The following is a 20,031-nucleotide window of genomic DNA, read 5'->3' on the forward strand; positions in this document are numbered from 1 at the left end:
AAAATTGTGTTAAATACCTTATAAAAATTCCTGAGCTCCACTGCTTCTGCTGCTGTTTTCCATTTTGTGCTGTGTCGCTCTGTTGCAGAGCTATTCACATTTGTTGCTTTTGGAGTGCAGCATGTGAAATTTCTGTTTGTAGTGCAACTGGTTTGTTCAGTCTTCTCTGGGAGTTTTGCACTTTCATCCCTCACTCCCAGATGCTACAAATCTCAGCTAGGCAGCATCTGAAACTACATGACTACTAAATAAGCTGCCGAGCTATGACAGGCAGGATCTGTGAGGGGTGAAATCACACAATCCTGGAAAAGACTAGAAATACCCAGATAGACTACAAGCAGAGATTTCACATACTGATCAACAAAATTAATAAATGTGAAGATCTCTGCAATGGAGCGAAACAGCACAAAAAGGAAAATAACATCAGAATCAGGGAAGCTCAGTGAATTTTACGTTCTTATCTCAATCGTTTTGACAGATCCTCTTCACTTTCTAGCAAAGGATTAACCTTCAGTTACATCAAGTTATTAAGACGCTGAGTCATAAATAAAGTTCACCTTTGCTACATCTGTAGGTCACGTTCCCTTATAAATTATGTTACCTTAAAATGCATTTTAAATTGGAACGTGGGAGGTTTCTTGGAAAAACAAAGTGAAAATCAGTATGTTTTATTTATTACGGCATGGGACAGAATGACAAACAGGTATGGTATATTGCTGTTCTTTTATTTTAGTCTTTTTCACAGGAGATTGAGGGCTTCAGTGGAATTAGGCATTGCAGTAAGTATGGTTTAATTAAGATTATTAAAGGAGTCTGTGTCTTTCTTTCAATTAAAGGACTTCATTCTGGCTGGCTTTATTTACCATATAACTATACGATTAGTAATGGATAGGTGTCTTATAGACGCCTCTCCATTACTAAGCTGTGGGCTTGATGTCACCTGACAATACAAAGGTGACGTCAACCCCACAAATATTAACCCCACTTGCCACCGCTACAGGGCAAGTGGGAAGAGCTGTGCAAAGCGCCAGAGATGGCGCACCTAATAGATGTGCCTTTTCTGGGCAGCTGCAGGCTGCTATTTTTAGGCTGGGGGGCCAATATTTATTGCCCCTTACCAGCCTGAGAATACCAGCATCCAGCTGTGAGCTTTAGCAAGGCTGGTTGTCAAAAATGGGGGGACGCCACACCGTTTTTTTAAATTATTTATTTACAGCACAGGAGCTGCTGATGAATACTCACATCCGCCGCTCCTGCTTTCACTGTTATTAGCGGCAGCATGTGTCTAATGATGGGATCAGTAGTGCCATCAGCTGACACCAGTGACCAGAGGTAAAGTTTATACCTCCAATCACAGCTGAGTGCTCATGCTCTCTTTTGACAGCATGGGAACCACGGCTCTCTGACCGGCAGGGATGATTTCACTGCCGATCAGAAGCGGTGTCTGTTGAACTAGTGTTCGGGCAGCCAAACCCGAATAGTAACATGGACTTCCTGGTGAAGTCCATGTTTGGTGTCCATGCCCGAACAGTAGGTGTTCGGTACGGATGCCAAACTTTACTGTTTGGGTTTGCCCATGCCATGTTTACTCATCACTAGGGTTGAGCGACCTTTACTTTTATAGGATCGGGTCGGGTTTCACGAAACCTGACTTTTTCAAAAGTCGGGTCGAGTGAAATCGGCCGATCCTATAAAAAAGTCGGGGTCGGCCGAAACTCGAAACCCAATGCAGTGCATTGGGTTTCCAATGGTTCCCAGGGTCTGAAGGAGCGGAAACTCTCCTTCAGGCACTGGGATCCATATTTAAGTGTAAAATAAAGAATTAAAATAAAAAATATCGCTATACTTACCCTCTGACGGGCCCTGGTACTAACCGGGAGCCTTCCTTCCTTAGAATCAGCCTTCCAGGACCTAGCGGTGATGTCGCGTTGACGTCGCGGCTTGTGATTGGTCGCGCGGCCGCCCATGTGACCGCTCGCACGACCAATCACAAGCCGCGACGTCACCGTGACGTCACTGAAGGTCCTGGAAGGGCTGATTCTTAGGAAGGAAGGCTGCCGGAAAGAAGCAGGGCGTGTCCGAGGGTGAGTATATACCTAATAGGAATATACTCACCCTCGGCTTCGTTCCGGCAGCCTTCCTTCCTAAGAATCAGCCCTTCCAGGACCTTCGGTGACGTCACGGTGACGTCGCGGCTTGTGATTGGTCGCGCGAGCGGTCACATGGGCGGCCGCGCGACCAATCACAAGCCGCGACGTCACCGCGACGTCACCGCAAGGTCCTGGAAGGCTGATTCTAAGGAAGGAAGGTTCCCGGTTAGTACCAGGGCCCGTCAGAGGGTAAGTATGGCGATATTTTTTATTTTAATTCTTTATTTTACACTTAAATCTGAATTCCAATACCAATTCCCGATATCTTAAACATATCGGGAATCGGTATCGGAATTCCGATTCCAGATTCAGAAGATCGCCGACTTCATGGCCGACCCCACACAGGGGTCGGGTCGGGTTTCATGAAACCCGACTTTGCCAAAAGTCGGCGACTTCTGAAAATTGCCGACCCGTTTCGCTCAACCCTACTCATCACTAAAATCAAGTGATGATTTATGTGTGACTTTTTTGTATGTATGTTTGTCCTGTCTTATTTTAGTGGACCAAAGGGGCTCCATTATTTTAGTTGAACTTGGTAAAAGTAAAATTTAAATTGCACATCTACCTGGCTGTTTTCAAAAGTTTTGATTAGTAGACCATCTGGTTATCGTCAGTGCAGTTTCTGTCAAATGTAGGGGGTGGAAGCCAGACTGTGATGGATCTAGGAGAGGAAAGGTAACAGTTAAGGAAGGAGTAGACCAGGTGATCCAAGAATTAAGAGACGAAGGGGAGACTGGAGACTGGTCTGTAGTTATTTGTGCAGGATGGGTGGAGAGAGGGTTATTTTAAATAATGAAGTAATGATAGAGTGTTTGAACTAGGAGGGGAAAATTCCAGAGGGGAGGGAAGATATTGAAGATTGTAGTGATGACTGGAGAGAGAGACTGGAGGAGATGTGAGGGAATGGGGTCAGTGGTGCATGTGGTAAGAGGATAAGAAGAGAGGAGCCTGGAGACTTCTTCTGTTACGGGGTCAAATGTGGAGAGTGAGCCAGTGGAGATGCAGGGGTTGGGAGTCACAGCATTTGGTGGCTAGGAGCGGATGGTGTTTAAATATTTTTTATTTATTTATTTTTGTTTATATACAGTACAGACCAAAAGTTTGGACACACCTTCCCATTTAAAGATTTTTCTGTATTTTCATGACTATGAAAATTGTACATTCATACTGAAGGCATCAAAACTATGAATTAACACATGTGGAATTATATACTTAAACAAAAAAGTGTGAAACAACTGAAATTATGTCTTATATTCTAGGTTCATCAAAGTAGCCACCTTTTGCTTTGATGACTGCTTTGCACACTCTTGGCATTCTCTTGATGAGCTTCAAGAGACAGTCACCGGAAATGGTCTTCCAACAATCTTGAAGGAGTTCCCAGAGATGCTTAGCACTTGTTGGCCCTTTTGCCTTCACTCTGCGGTCGAGCTCACCCCAAACCATCTCGATTGGGGCCAGGTCATCTGTCGTAGCCCCCATCACTCTCCTTCTTGGTCAAATAGCCCTTACACAGCCTGGAGGTGTGTTTGGGGTCATTGTTCTGTTGAAAAATAAATGATGGTCCAACTAAACGCAAACCGGATGGAATAGCATGCCGCTGCAAAATGCTGTGGTAGCCATGCTGGTTCAGTATGCCTTCAATTTTGAATAAATCCCCAACAGTGTCAGCAGCAAAGCACCCCCACACCATCACACCTCCTCCTCCATGCTTCACGGTGGGAACCAGGCATGTAGAGTCCATCAGTTCACCTTTTCTGCGTCGCACAAAGACACGGTGGTTGGAACCAAAGATTTCAAATTTGGACTCATCAGACCAAAGCACAGATTTTCACTTGTCTAATGTCCATTCCTTGTGTTTTTTAGCTCAAACAAGTCTGCTTGTTGCCTGTCCTTAGCAATGGTTTTCTAGCAGCTATTTTACCATGAAGGCCTGCTGCACAAAGCCTCCTCTTAACAGTTGTTGTAGAGATGTGTCTGCTGCTAGAACTCTGTGTGGCATTGACCTGGTCTCTAATCTGAGCTGCTGTTAACCTGCGATTTCTGAGGCTGGTGACTCGGATAAACGTATGCTCAGAAGCAGAGGTGACTCTTGGTCTTCCTTTCCTGGAGTGGTCCCCATGCCAGTTTCTTTCTAGCGCTTGATGGTTTTTGCAACTGCACTTGGGGACACTTTCAAAGTTTTCCCAATTTTTCAAACTAACTGACCTTCATTTCTTAAAGTATTGATGGCCACTCGCTTTTTTTTTACTTAGCTGCTTTTTTCTTCCCATAATACAAATTCTAACAGTCTATTTAGTAGGACTATCAGCTGTGTATCCACCAGACTTCTGCACAACACAACTGATGGTCCCAACCCCATTTATAAGGCAAGAAATCCCACTTATTAAACCTGACAGGGCACACCTGTGAAGTGAAAACCATTCCTGGTGACTACCACTTGAAGCTCATCAAGAGAATGCCAAGAGTGTGCAAAGCAGTCATCAAAGCAAAAGGTGGCTACTTTGAAGAACCTTGAATATAAGACATAATTTCAGTTGTTTCACACTTTTTTGTTAAGTATATAATTCCACATGTGTTAATTCATAGTTTTGATGCCTTCAGTGTGAATTTACAATTTTCATAGTCATGAAAATACAGAAAAATCTTTAAATGAGAAGGTGTCCAAACTTTTGGTCTGTACTGTATGTATATATTTTTTATGTGTTTACTTTTTTCATTTATATATTTTGAGAAATTATTCAGGGTAGAGTGGGAAGATTTTTTTTAAGGAATAATTTTGCCATTTTTTCATTCATTATTTTTTTTATGGAATATATTAAAAATCTGAAAATAGTTGCAAGTTCTGAGCTATCTTTCCAGCCCCCATATTTGAAAAAAGTTGTCTTTTCCGGATTTGGGTTGAAGCTAAAATTACTCCGCAGCACTTTGAGCACTTCAGCCTGGCACAACAGCCATAATTCTCCTAATAGTCTCTTCCAGTCATTCGTTATTAAAGTATTTACCCCCCATCTCCTAAGAGACTGGATAACTGCTTTTAAAGGTTACTTCTCGTTCTGAAGAAACCATTCACTGTGTAACCAATTGGGGAAAAAAAACTAAATGATGAAAACCTGTAAGGCTGTAAGAAATCATTTGCAGTCAGTGAGGTTCTTGTGCTGGTTGTGGTTTTCAGTTTGCCGAAGGCTCCGTCTTATTTGTGCTCAAATGTCACATTGTGTCAGTTAGCAGATAAACCAATCCAACAGAACAAGCTTTTTCCACTTTGTCAAATGCTTTTTTTTCTACTATTTATAAATAAAGTTTGAAAACTGTCACTGGCGATAATAATATGTTTTCAGACGCACGGAGCATCCATGAAAATTGCCACGTAGTTATTTAATGGTCTAATGAAGTGGACTGCCTGAAGTTTAAATCTGTTCATTGACATGAAAAGGCATGTAAACTTTTGCAACGGCTTTTATTGTTCCGAGCAGCGGCCTTCTGTGGTTATTTTGCTATTGGAAACACTAGAATGCTGCTTCAAAGGAAACCTGGCACCTATTTATCTGCAGATATAGGGTTAATATGCAGGTAAAATTTATTACAATGCTGCTCAGACATCCTACTGAAAGGGCAGCTGCCAAGAGAAACTAAATAATTTCCTCCCAAAGTCGCCGGCTTTCAGTCATGGGAGTGTACATAGAGCGGCTACAGTGAGCAACACATGTAAGCATGCTCCAGCACATTGATTGACAGCTTACTCTGCACAGATGTGCTCCAGAGACGGCGGTCAATCAAGGTGCCAGGGCATGTCACCCATCACAGGGCTGTGCATTGTGCCCACCTCTATGACTGAAAGCCGGTGGCTCCCAAGAGGAAATAAGTTAATTTTCTCCCAGTAGCCACACTTTCAGGAAAGCATTGTAACACCATTTCCTTTTAATGCATCTTAAAAAAAATGGAAGCAACTTTGCAAATAGTTTTATCAAAATTTTCTCCAGTTTTGTATTTACAGCTCCTTTTCAGACATTTGTGCCTTCCTGGTAGTTTGATCCTGAACATGCTCTTTTACTCCCACAGCAAAACAAATATTCAATGATGATATTTTGTGACAGTTTATTATTCTAAATTCCATTTTGTCAAATACATTCCATTAATTCTGAGCCGCGTACACTTTAATTTCTACTTTTGCAAACTTGCATTAATTTCATAGTGGTATTAAAATTAGTAGCAGTAAAATAAAGTAAAACAGAAGTGCTTTAAAAAATTACCTGTGTAAAGAGTTTAAAAAATTCTTCACCATTTTGAGCATATACAGCTTCCTTGCAAAACTAGGAGCTTCTATAGTTAGAGGCTAAAAACAAACCCTGTGTAGTGTAATATTAGAGTTATGCTTTAAGTCTAAAAATGAGTGCATTAATTTCACGCGAGTCAGATTCACCTTGAAATTTACAAAATATTTGGATTTACAACAATTCAGTTTTTTTGTGATTGGCTTGAGGTGAATCCTGGTAAAATCGCAGCCGTTCCTGTCAAGCTGCCACTGGTTCTCTGATCGACTCTGCCATCTTTTGTCGTGCCCCATGAGATGACATAGAATGCAATAAATGGAAGACTTTGACAATCAGAGGACCAGCAGTGGCGTGAGAGACATAGGAAGGGACGAAGAAAGGCGAGTATGAGATTTTTTTATTTTTTTTACTCTATTCCTTCAGATTTAATTTGCATATAATTTCTTTAATGCGATTAGAATTCCTTCTTCCCTAAATTGAGCAAATTTGCTCGTATCGAATTTTGGAAGATTCTCGTAAAGGGGTTGTCCAGCCATAGGCAACAAGTCTTCAGTCACTGTATGTGACTGCAGACTTGTAAATCCTCACATCAGATGCACTGCGCATTGTCAGGATTCTCCAGTGGCGGCAACCACAAGTAGATTATTTGCATTCATTAGGTCACATGCCAACTAGAGGTGTGCAGCCTCCCTCAATGCAGGTGTGGCCGAGGCCGGACACAGTCTAGTTGGAATGTGATCATAAGTAGAGATGAGCGAATGTCTCCAGTTCCCTCCTTATTCGGCAAGCTATAGCGCTTACCAAATAAGCTGCATCGAGAATCTGGCTAACTGGAGTGCTCCCGATAATCAGCTGTTCTGAATCGCAGCTGCATGTGTTGCGGCTGTGTGACAGGCAAAACACTTGAATGGAAAGCCCAACAAACAAGCTTAATAAATAATACTGTAATAAATATACTTAAGCATATTTAGGTTTTTTTTGCTGATTAGACTATACAGCTAGAAGGTATGTGTCTCTTTAAGACCAGGTAAAAGAGCATCACATTTTTCCCTGACTGTTAATGCAAGAACATCACCGGAGCATGGCTATAAAGACCAAATACAAGGATAAAACCCAATTTACCAGACCACCCTGCTGCACCAGATCACTGCCTCCAACGCTACCTAAAGGAGGCTGTAAAGCAGACAGGATGATAGATGCAGAACGCTAAAACAGGTTCAGCGCATTATTTAGTCTTATAAAATCTACTTAGCTGAAAGTGAATGGAGTACGGCACAGCTCTGCCGGCGCTGCGGATGCAAAACAGGCAAATATTAGAAATATCTTCCTATAGACAGTAATGTTGCCAAATGTTGGGACCTGTATTATGGCCCCAATTCCTGGACCACCCAGTAGTTATCACAGCAGAAGAGGTAAGGAAATCATTTGATTTTCTCAGAAATGCCGAGCTGTGCCAAAAAAATTTGGTTTATAGCACATTTGTTCACTGCAAAATTAAAGTTGTCCAAGCCATCCTATTGTACTGACAGTCATGCATGTGTGATTGAATTGTGGCAGCACTATGACCACACTGATGGCGATACATGTCCCTCCCAGACCCGTCCTCACAGACACAGTGACTCTGCTATCTCGCCCTCCCTACCAGTTAAATCTGTATTATTGTCAGTTCCTCACACACTAATCTTATTTCACTCCTGTCACACACTATCTGTACAGTTTCTTCAGTAATTATGGCGTTCACTCTCTATCTATATGGCTGAGCAGTAATGTCTTCTCATTATCTAGATTCATCAGACAAAGGCAGCTGCATTCCTGCCTTGGCTTTTTTACAGCCTATGTTAGTCCACCCCTGGTTGTTTGTACTATAATATGTGATGTGATAACTGAAATGCATTAAAGGAAAGCCTGTCAGAAGTCATGTGATTTTTTTTTGTGCCCAATACAATGTGTAAAACAGCCACCAGTCATTCTGGATGATTTAGGCTATGTGCACACGTTGCAGATTTTCCTACGGATCTGCAGCTGTTTTCCATGCGTTGTACAGTACCATGTAAACCTATGGAAAATAAAATCCGCTGTGCACATGCTGCAGAAAAAAATGCATGAAACGCAGCATTGTTTTTTCCGCAGCATGTCAATTCTTTGTGCCGGTAAATCCTCGGCAAATCAGTGGGTGATCCGCAGTACGGTTTACCTGTGGATTTTGCAAAAACAGTGCGGAAAAATCCGCACACCATTCCGCTACGTGGGCACATAGCCTTAAAGAAAGTGAAGCACATAATGTTTAAATCCACCAGCTTTAGAAAATTCCAAAAAATTGCAGAAGAATTTGATTGGCAAAAAATCGATGTGCTTATAGATACATAGCGTGCAGCTCCATGTGTTGCTGTGCGGCTGCACGCTCCGCTCCGGAGTGCCGGCGCCAGAGGAGGGATTTCACCTGCGAGACTCGGCCGTATCTCGCTGTGTGTGTTATCCCACCCTAAGATTAAGAGTGAACGAACACATCTGTTGATAGCTAGAAACTGTAGATAAAAAGACAAAGAAATATTAGATAGACGAATGATCCCTTTGTTACGTATAATTAATGAGTTATAAAAGTGCTTACTTAGTAATTTTGTTACTTGAGTCGTTTGTTGTACTTGTATTATTTTTATTATTATTATTATTATTATTTTATTTTTATAGTTTTTTTTATTGAGAATAGAAAGATGAATTATACAACAAAGATAATTTTTTATATTTTCGTACATTTCCCCGTTTCCCACAGTGTCAGTGCTGGCCTGGATTTCGATTGAAGAACGATGGGAAGACGTGCGTGGACATTGATGAATGTTCAGACGGTTTTCCCTGTAGCCAGCAATGCATCAATACATATGGGACATACAAGTGCTTGTGTTCAGACGGGTATGAAATACACCCTGAAAATCAAAATGGCTGCAAATCTCTATCAGGTATCACAAAGGCATTTATGTAGTGACAGATGACGAGTGATGTGCGGGGAGATAAGATGTCAGTATGTGTTCGGCTGAAAACTTTCTCAGTGATTTTAGTCAATTTTTGTTTTATACATCTTTCGAAGAATAAAACTTAATTTTTTTAGAAAAGAAGGTAAGAAGACCGCCATACTGTTCTCAAATACCAAAACCAACATACCGTGATCAAATAATAGTTTCATGTACAATATAAAAACATTCCTATAAGACGACCACATAATCCTGTACTTCTTTACAACTGGTATTAAGATTTGGGTGTTGGTCTACATAGGCATAAGGGACTTATAACCCTGTATCAATGCACAGGTCCTACACTCCTGGCAGAGACTTCACATGTTCCTGAGCTCTAATGTATGTAGTAATGATGCCTTTAAGAGTAGCTCTCAGTGTTCTCTAATCTCATGGTGTTCTCTAATCTTGCGGTGTTCTCTATGCTCTCGGTGTTCTCTAAGCTCTCAGTGTTCTCTATGCTTGCGGTGTTCTCTAAGCTCTCGGTGTTCTTTAAGCTCTCAGTGTTCTCTAAGCTTGTGGTGTTCATTAAGCTGGCAGTGTTCTCTAAACTCTTGGTGTTATCTAAGCTTGCTGTGTTCTCTATGCTCACGGTGTTCTCTAAGCTCTTGGTGTTCTCTAAACTCTTTGTGTTCTCTAAGCTTGTGGTGCTCTCTAAGCTCTCAGTGTTCTCTAAGCTTGTGGTGTTCTCTAAGCTGGTGGTGTTCTCTAAACTCTTGGTGATATCTAAGCTTGCTGTGTTCTCTAAGCTCGCGGTGTTCTCTAAGCTCTCAATGTTCTCTAAGCTCGCGGTGCTCTCTAAGCTCTCAATGTTCTCTAAGCTTGCGGTGTTTTCTAAGCTGGTGGTGTTCTCTAAGCTCTTGGTGTTCTCTAAGCTTGCAGTGTTTTCTAAGCTCTCGGTGTTCTCTAAGTTTTTGGTGTTTTCTAAGCTCTCGGTGTTCTCAAAGCTTGCGGTGTTCTCTAAGCTTGTGGTGTTCTCTAAGCTTGTGGTGTTCTCTAAGCTCTCGGTGTTCTCTAGGTTCTAGGTGTTCTCTAAGCTCGCGGGGTTCTCTAAGATCAGACCTTATGCACAAAAACTAGTGCAAAAAAGTTTTCAAAAAGTTTTTGTTGCCTACGGAAGCCAATCAGGTCACTACTAATGATGAGCGAACCTGGTCTTCTCCGAGCATGCTCGGTTACTAACCAAGTGTCTGCAGTGTGCTTGAATGCTATATTTGAGTACATGCGCCTGCATGTCTCGCAGCTGTTTCAACAGCCACAGCACATACAAGAATTGCCTAATAAACAGACAATCTCTGCAAGTGTTTCAGCTGTCAAACAGATGTGAGACATGCAGCCTCGGGAAGTTGAACATATTTTACAAGCATGCAGTTAGCACGTGAGCATGCTCACATGCTAACACCTTATCTGACCATGCTCGCTCATCACTAATCACTTTCTTTCTGTTTATGATCTTTCAAAATATAACGGGTGGATTCTGATTGGTTGTTGTGTGTCTTAAAGGGAGCCGGTCAGCACATTTTTACCTACAGAACTAGTGGTATGGCTGTATAGGAGCTTGTCAGAGGAGAATGTGGAGCAAAGAAAGCGCAAATAGAGTTTTATCCAGTATTAATATTCATTAGAAAAAGAAGTGCTCGCTCACCTGATGGTGCCACATGTGCAACAATCTCTAGGCAGATACCAGATACTGCAAACCTCGGGTCATCGGGCCAGAGGAAGATTAGCGGTGTGGAAATCAAGAGGTTTTCTTTGCGCTGCTGGTGGAATCCCACCAATGGACTCAGGAGATGGAGATTAATAAATACCATTTTTTATTATGCAGTTATAAAATTTACACGTTTAGAAGTTATCCAACTTCTTCCTCAGGGCACAGTCCTAGTCCACAGTGGTTGTATCCTGAGGAAGAAGTTAGATAACTTCGAAACGCGTAAATATTATAACTGAGTGATCTATAAAAAAAATGCAATTTATTAATTTCTATCTCCCGAGTCCATATATGTGACCTTGTCCCTCCATACATTGATACCTTTTTTTTTTCAAAGATCTGATGTGCAAGTTATGAGAAATCTAATGTAGAAGCCATATGCAAATCGGGCTGAACAAGTCAGACTGGTTCTCCTAAGTGCATTGACACGCTTCCAATGCACTTCCAGCCTAATTTGCATATGACTTCTACTCTGAATTAGCAGATCTCTACAAATAAGGTATCACATTAATAAGTTGACAATCTCCTGTACAGCCACATTACTCCCTGCATGTGTAAAACCGTGCTGACAGGTTCCCTTTAATGACACTCTTTGCACTAGTTTAATTGCTTGGCGTTTTCTGTTTGCTGCAAATAAGCAATTTTATTTACACATTTTTATTCTTTTTTTTTTTCAGGAGGGATACATTTCTTTATTGTAACCTTATTTTTCATTACATACTAACACATTTTTGTACTTTTAAGGGGATGCATGATTTTGCAATTTTTTTATTGCTCCAATGCTTATAAAATAATCCAAAACAGTTAATTTTGCAAAAAAGTTTAGCTGAAAATCTTTCCTTTTTGTCATGTTTACAATTCTCCAGTATTACATATTGCAATTGCTGTATGTAACCTGATCCCGCAGTATTATGTTTAGCAAGAATTAGTTGCTTTCTTTATTAATGTAGTTACATTGGAGCCAAAACAATGATTGCAAAAGTTTACATGTCCTTTTATCAGGTTTACCCATGGCGCTCCACCGCTGCTACTGTATTTGTGTTTTGGGTTCAATGATGACATCATGAGGACAGCACAAATCACCACTGCTGCTAATCACAGATGTGATGTGCACTGTCGATGTGACGTCACCACTGCAGCCAAACACCGAGCTCAGCGGCTTTGCCGACACGAGCTGTTCTCAGTATCTGGCTGCGGCAGTAATGTGCACTGTCAATGTGACGTTACCACTGCAGCTGAACACTAAACTCAGTGGTTATATTGATATAGATGGCATGAGCCATAGATCTTAGTGATTAGCTGCAGTGGTGATGGGCACTGTCATCGTGATATCACCACTGCAGCCAATCACTGAGCTCAATGACTCTGATGTAGATGGCATGAATCGGTTATCTCAGTGATTGGCTGAAACGGTGATGTGCACTGTCAATGTGACATCACCATTGCAGCCAAAACACAAAGGCAGAAGCAGCGGCACAGGGCTGACCCTGGACCAGGGGAGGGTGAGGGTTAACAGATTTTGTTATATTACATGAGACCCCTATTTTAAAAGTGGAAAAACTCAGTAATTATCAAAAGCGACTCTCTCAGCATGTGGAAAATTAGGTGACAACTTATAGCAGTCATCGCTATATAGGTTAGTGAGTTGTCACCTTGAAAACCACTCGTGTGTTGCTCCTGCTGTCGGAAATGTCCAGACACTTGGGCACAGCCCTCGCTGGGACTGTAATTGGTTTCCTATTAATTGTTTAAGACCTAATAATCATTGCCGCGCAGGATTTGTAGCATTTGCTGTTTTCCAGAAGATTCGGTGTAAATTTTCAATGTGGTTTGTTCAGTGGCTAAAGTGAAATGTAACTTTTTCTTGAGTTTAGCGGAAGACCCTTTTCTCCTCCTCGCTGACCACCATGAAATAAGAAGAATGAGCACGGATGGATCTAACTACACTATGCTGAAGCAGGTTAGATGTTTAGCAATGTGAATATGTGTGCCGGGAAAACGCGTTCCTATTCAACATGACATGATATTTAGGGGTAACAGTCACGGATCGGGAGGTAACAGAGAAGAATTAGGCTTCTTTCACACTTCCGTCTTGTGACGGCCATCATAATACATCAGCGTGACGTATCGACGGACGTTGTAAAAAGATTGGTAAACGGATGTAACGCATCCAGCAACATGACGAGAGAGACAGAGAGAGAGAATTTTTCCCTGAATTGAAAAATCGTTCCAGGCATGCTCAGATTGAAAAAACGGGATACGTCACTGGATTCCTGTGTTTGACAGTCAGCGATGGATCCTGCATCCATAGGCTTCAACTATAGCCAACGAGGCACAGCGCAGGACCCGTCGCTGAGCGATTTTCGGACGTGCTGAAAAAACGTTCCTCTGAGCGTTTTCTCCGCACGACGGACCGCTATTTTCCGACGGATCCAGTGCACGACGAATGAAACGTGAGGCCATCCCTCACAATCCATCGCTAATACAAGTCTATGGGAAAAAAACAGGATCCTGCAGAAAAATTTGCAGGATCCTGTTTTTCAAAACGCGACGGGTTTCGATGGGAGGAAAAAGACGGAAGTGTGAAAGAGGCCTTAGTCATTTACTTCTCAAAAGGTCCAGAACTCCTCAAGGTTCCTTGATTCTTCAACCATGTACTGGCCATTTTCCTCTGTCATTCCTTCTCCTTTCCATCCCCTCTTACACTTTAATGGTAGCCCCCCCTACACAGTTGGGCCCCACAATGGCTGTCATGCCTTTTATTCTGGTATTTACATTCTAGCTTGTCCCAAGATTGTAAGTTATCCCCCACCCTAAGGACAGGGTATTACTTTTTGATCAATGGTGATCTGATCACTGGGATCTTGAGAACTAGCCGAGTCTCCAGCATCCCCATGTATTACTGTGCATTCTATTGAGCAGCACAACGTGTGGCCAGGCTGGGTACTGCAAGAAAAATGTATTAGACAAACTCATGCACAACGTCTGGGCTCCAGAGAACTCTTTTCTTGAGATCCAATCAGTTTGATCCTCCATCAGTAAATTATTCCAATCCTATGAATATCTTATAAGCTTGAGACAACCCCTTTATTATATACTTTCTGTTATTTGGAAAACTTTCAGAGTTTCCCTATTGATAGATTTTATTTGCAGTTCCCCGCCTGACCACTTGTCATGCTGTTCAGCACATTGCTGTAAGGCTTCACCTAGTGGTAGAAACAAAAACTGCAGCTAATTACATCCATTCTGCAAAACACTAATTAAACTTTGTGATGTGTTTTAGGAAGGTGTCAAAACTCAGGACTTAAACAATAGCAGCACCTTTTGTGAGATAGCAATGAAACAGTAGCAACATCTGTACTTATTACCTGTGCAGAAATTTATGCATTAACTAAGTTGCTTACATTTTCTCATGAATGTTTTTAAATAAATCCGTGTCTAATTGTATCACGCTCTGAATTTTTTTTGAACCGTATGATAATATATGTGTGTAATTGTGCCCTTCCATTTACTGGCAGCTTAACAACATTATCAGAATGATTGTATTCTTTGTCAGGGATTAAACAATGCAATTGCAATGGACTTTGATTACAGAGAAGAGGTTGTCTATTGGATTGATTCCAGCAGATCCAACGGAAGCCGCGTTAATCGGATGTTTGTGAACGGCAGCGAAGTAAAGGTATAACAACACGGCCTCAGTGTAACATCTCTATAACCTGCATTATGGGATCATAGCATATTCCCTACCCTAAAAATAATAATAATAATAAATATATATATATGAGGATCAGATGAAGCTCATTATATGACTAAATAGAAAATATAGTCAGAAAATAGTGATTGGCTTAAAAGAAGATGTGATTCTATATATGGTCCCTTTCATAACTATTTAAAAGGTGTTTCCCTCAATGCAATCAATCATTTTCTACATCTAAAATAATACATTACGCAATAAAATATCTACAGACTACAAAAAAAGAATTGTTTGTAGTCTGTAACCACGTAGACACATAAGTCTGCATAAGAACTGTGTACATGAAGCGGTTGCTTTCCCCTTTTTTTTCCCAGACCACCTGATGTCCACAAAGGTCGCTTGCATGTTTTTCTTGTTATGACCATGACTGAGGTTGCAAACCTCATAAAAATCCTTCAGCACTTTCTAATCCCTACTGTATGATGTAAGAAATACAAAAACTAGTTGAGCAGGTTCCAAAAAAAGTTTGATCCACTTGCTTTCTTCTGTTCCTCTTTAAGGTAATACATAACACCGCTATACCCAACGCACTTGCCGTGGATTGGATTGGGAAGAACCTCTATTGGTTTGATACAGAGAAGAGAGTTATTGAAGTTTCCAAGCTGGATGGATTATTCCCCACCATACTTGTTACCAAAACAATTAAGTTTCTAAGAGATTTATCACTAGATCCCCAATCAAGGTATTACTCACAATTCAAAAAACTGTTTTTTTGTTGTTATTTTATTTTTGTGAAGTCAATTATTATTCTGGAATTTTGTCTTCCGGCAGCCACCACTAGGGGGAGCTTAGGAGCTATCTGAATACAGGATGTGGCTATATTATTGGATCCTTTGTATAACAGTAATGAAAGCTCCCATCTGCCTCTAGTGGCCACTGCCGGTAGACAGAATTTTACATCAGATTTTTTTTATTACTTTGCAGTATTTAATTTTAATTATAAAATAAATGCATTTACTCAAAAACAAAAGTAGAGATTTTTATTATTTATTTTCTCCTTCTGTGATTGAATATCCTATGACATGACATGATAAAAAAAGGAGAAGGTGTCAGAAGCCTTGAGTGACATTGCTGTAGTTCAATAAATATCACAACCGCCCGTATCCACCTTTGCTCCGCTCATATCGGGCGCGTCGGACGTAAAATAAATATTGGAAACTCAAGTAAACATCTTGTTTATTAACTCCGCATAGGTATTTGTACTGGATAGACTGCTGCGAGTATCCTCACGTTGGGCGCGTTGGGATGGATGGATCCAATCAAAGCGTTGTCATAGAAACAATGATTTCCAGACCGACGGCCATGACGATAGATTATGTCAACAGGAGAATTTACTGGGCTGATGAGAATCATATTGAATTCTCAGACATGGACGGATTCCATCGACACAAAGGTAGGAAGCGCGGCTCAGCGGGGCTCATGATCCACCTCGTGCTCTCTCACATTTATGTATCTCTCACATTTATGAATATTACAATATTAAAAAACGAGTGAGGTAATGGGATAAAGGTGAGCATGGGAACTATTATTAATGCATCATTTTACATGTATTTCTCATTTAAAATTATAATAATAATTATTATTGCACAGTTCATATAGATTATTTAATTCAAAGACTGAATTTGCAAAAAAATAAAGGGAACACTAAAATACCACATCCTAGATATCTCTGAATGAAATATTCCAGTTGCAAATTTTTATTCATTACATAGTGGAATGTGTTCAGAACAATAAAACATAACAATTATCAATGTAAATCAAAATAAATATCCCATGGAGGTCTGGATTTGGAATGATACTCAAAATCAAAGTGGAAAATCAAATTACAGACTGATCCAACTTCAGTGGAAATGCATCGTGACAAGGAAAAGATGCTCAGTATTGTGTGTGGCCTCCACGTGCCTGTATGACCTCCCTACTGTACATTGCCTGGGCATGCTCCTGATGAGGCGGCGGATGGTCTTTTGAGGCATCTCCTCCCAGACCTGGACTAAAGCATCCACCAACTCCTGGACAGTCGGTGATGCAATGTGACGTTGGTGGATGGAGCGAGACATGATGTCCCAGATGTGCTCAATCTGATTCAGCTCTGGGGAATGGGTGGGCCAGTCCATAGCTTCAATGCCCTCATCTTGCAGGAACTGCTGACACACTCCAGTCACATGAGGTCTGGCATTGACCTGCATTAGTAGGAACCCAGGGCCAACCACACCAGCATATGGTCTCACAAGGGGTCTGAGGTTCTCATCTCAGTACCTAATGTCAGTCAAGCTACCTCTGGCGAGCACATGGAGGGCTGTGCGGCCCTCCAAAGAAATGCCACCCACACCATTGCTGACCCACTGCCAATCCGGTCATGCTGAAGGATGTTGCAGGCAGCAGATCACTCTCCATGGCATCTCCAGACTCTGTCACGTCTGTCACATGTGCTCAGTGTGAACCTGCTTTCATCTGTGGAGAGCACAGGCAGTGGCGAATTTGCCAATCCTGGTGTTCTGTGGCAAATGCCAAGCATCCCGCATGGTGTTGGGCTGTGACACAACCCCCACCTGTGGATGTCAGGCAATCAGACTGTCCTCATGGAGTCGGTTTCTAACCATTTGTGCAGACACATGCACATTTGTGGCCTGCTGGAGGTTATTTTGCAGGGTTCTATCAGTGCTCCTCCTGTTCCTCCTTGCACAAAAGCGGAGGTAGCGGTCCTGCTGCTGGGTTGTTGCCCTCCTACAGCCCCCTCCATGTCTCCTGGTGTACTGACCTGTCTCCTGGTAGCTCCTCCAGCCTCTGAACACTACGCTGACAGACACAGCAAACCTTCTTGCCACAGCTCGCATTGATGTGCCATCCTGGATGAGCTGCACTACTTGAGGCACTTGTGTGGGCTGTAGACTCCGTCTCATACTACCACGAGTGTGAAAGCACAACCAACATTCAAAAGTGACCAAAACATCAGCCAGAAAGCATTGGTACTGAGATGTGGTCTGTGGTCCCCACCTGCAGAACCACTTCTTTATTGAAGGTGTCTTGATAATTGCCAATAATTTCCATCTTTTGTCTATTCCATTTGCACAACAGCATGTGAAATTGATTGTCAATCAGTGTTGCTTCCTAAGTGGATGGTTTGATTTCACAGAAGTTTGATTTACTTGGAGTTATATTCCGTTGTTTAAGTGTTTCCTGAGTGTGTGTGTGTGTGTGTGTGTGTGTCTGGGATTGGCATCTACACCGTCGCAGCTACAGCCACAAAATTTTGCACAGTCACCCGTCTGGACCCCGAGAGCATCATAGGTATGTTATGAGGTGAAATTTTAACCCTGCGCATTCCAATTCACCAAACAATTTTGCCCCTATCTACATAATGGGGAAAAAGTGAAAGGAAAAGTGTTGGAGGCAAATTGACAGCTGCCAGATGTGAACAAGGGGGACTTAAAGAGTGAGAGCGATGGAGCCAAAGAGTATATACCATACAGTTGCTAAGGTGGGGCCCTGACATGGGATACTCACCACACATGGGGATATGAACACACACACAAAATGCGCCACACACTACTACGTGCTTGAACACATATCACCCTCAGCACACAGTTCACCACACATACACCAACCTCGCCACATAAAAGTCGAAACACAAAAGTCGCCGCTCAAAACTCGCCACGCGCAAAATTGCCACATGGAAAACTCGCTACACGTGCAAAACTCACCTCATGGAAAACTCGCTACATGCAAAACTTGCACATGTGGAAAAATTGCCACATGCACAAAAGTTGCAACACATGCAAAAGTTGCCTCACACAAAACTTGCACCTACTCAAAACGCACCACCCATAAAACTCGCCACGCGCAAAGCTCGCCATGCACAAAACTTGCACACAACTTGAAACACTAACCTGTCACATGCAACTCGACACACAAAAAGTTGCTACACGCATGTCACCACACAAAACTCATCTCACAACAGTCGCTACATGCATGTCGCCACACGCAACTCAACACAACTTGACACATGAAACTCGCCCTAAAACACACACAAGTCTGGTATTATCCTTCAAAAATAAAAATCTGATTAATAAGCAGACAAACTACAAGAGCAACAAATGTACCATATAGGAAATACGGCAGCTGTCAGTCACATGACCTGTCTATTATGTGTATGTGTGAGCTAATATACACTGCCAGGGGGGAGGGCTTCCTGTTGGCTGGGGATTTATCAGGCTGCCAATTTAGCTTACAAATACTGAGGTAAAAATGCTGAGCAAATAACGTGTGAGCGAGGTCTAATACAGGAGGAGATTACACACAGATATATACTATATACAGGAGGAGATGACACACAGGTATATACTATATACAGGAGCAGATGACACACAGATATATACTATATACAGGGGAGATGACACACACATATATACTATATACAGGAGGAGATGACATACAGGTATATACTATATACAGAAGGAGATGACACACAGGTATATACTATATACAGGAGTAGATGACATACAGGTATATACTATATACAATGGAGATGACATACAGGTATATACTGTATACAGGGGAGATGACATACAGGTATATACTATATACAGGAGGAGATGACACACACATATATACTATATACAAGGGAGATGACACACAGGTATATACTATATACAGGAGGAGATGACACACACATATATACTATATACAGGGGAGATGACACACAGGTATATACTATATACAGGGGAGATGACACACAGGTATATACTATATACAGGGGAGATGACACACAGGTATATACTATATACAATGGAGATGACATACAGGTATATACTGTATACAGGGGAGATGACATACAGGTATATACTATATACAATGGAGATGACATACAGGTATATACTGTATACAGGGGAGATGACATACAGGTATATACTATATACAGGAGGAGATGACTTACAGGTATATGCTATATATAATGACAGATGTGAGGTCGAAATGACAAGTGTTAGGGGGGAATGAGAGGTGTGATGGGAAAACGAGAGAAGTGAGGTGCTATAAATAACCACAGGCTCTTCAGCTAGTATATATATATATATATATATATATATATATATATATATATATTTATATTATATATATATACATAAAGTATAAAATGCTGCTACCA

The 20,031-nt window shown here is 41.5% G+C and overlaps 1 protein-coding gene across 5 annotated transcripts in view; it reads left to right on the forward strand.

Annotated features, from left to right (window-relative positions):
- LRP1B (LDL receptor related protein 1B) overlaps positions 1–20,031 on the forward strand; it is a 1,636,337-nt gene that overhangs the window by 1,407,902 nt on the left and 208,404 nt on the right. For 3 of the 5 annotated variants that reach the window (XM_077273022.1, XM_077273019.1, XM_077273023.1), the window contains exons 56-60: positions 9,192–9,375; positions 13,009–13,094; positions 14,670–14,813; positions 15,389–15,570; positions 16,082–16,281. In XM_077273022.1, the coding sequence (XP_077129137.1) occupies positions 9,192–9,375; positions 13,009–13,094; positions 14,670–14,813; positions 15,389–15,570; positions 16,082–16,281 (796 nt within the window). The remainder of the gene's footprint in view (positions 1–9,191; positions 9,376–13,008; positions 13,095–14,669; positions 14,814–15,388; positions 15,571–16,081; positions 16,282–20,031) is intronic. The other 2 variants (XM_077273024.1, XM_077273021.1) reach the window with 1 other exon arrangement.

Source organism: Ranitomeya variabilis, chromosome 7 (assembly GCF_051348905.1).
Source record: "Ranitomeya variabilis isolate aRanVar5 chromosome 7, aRanVar5.hap1, whole genome shotgun sequence".
NCBI lineage: Eukaryota > Metazoa > Chordata > Amphibia > Anura > Dendrobatidae > Ranitomeya > Ranitomeya variabilis.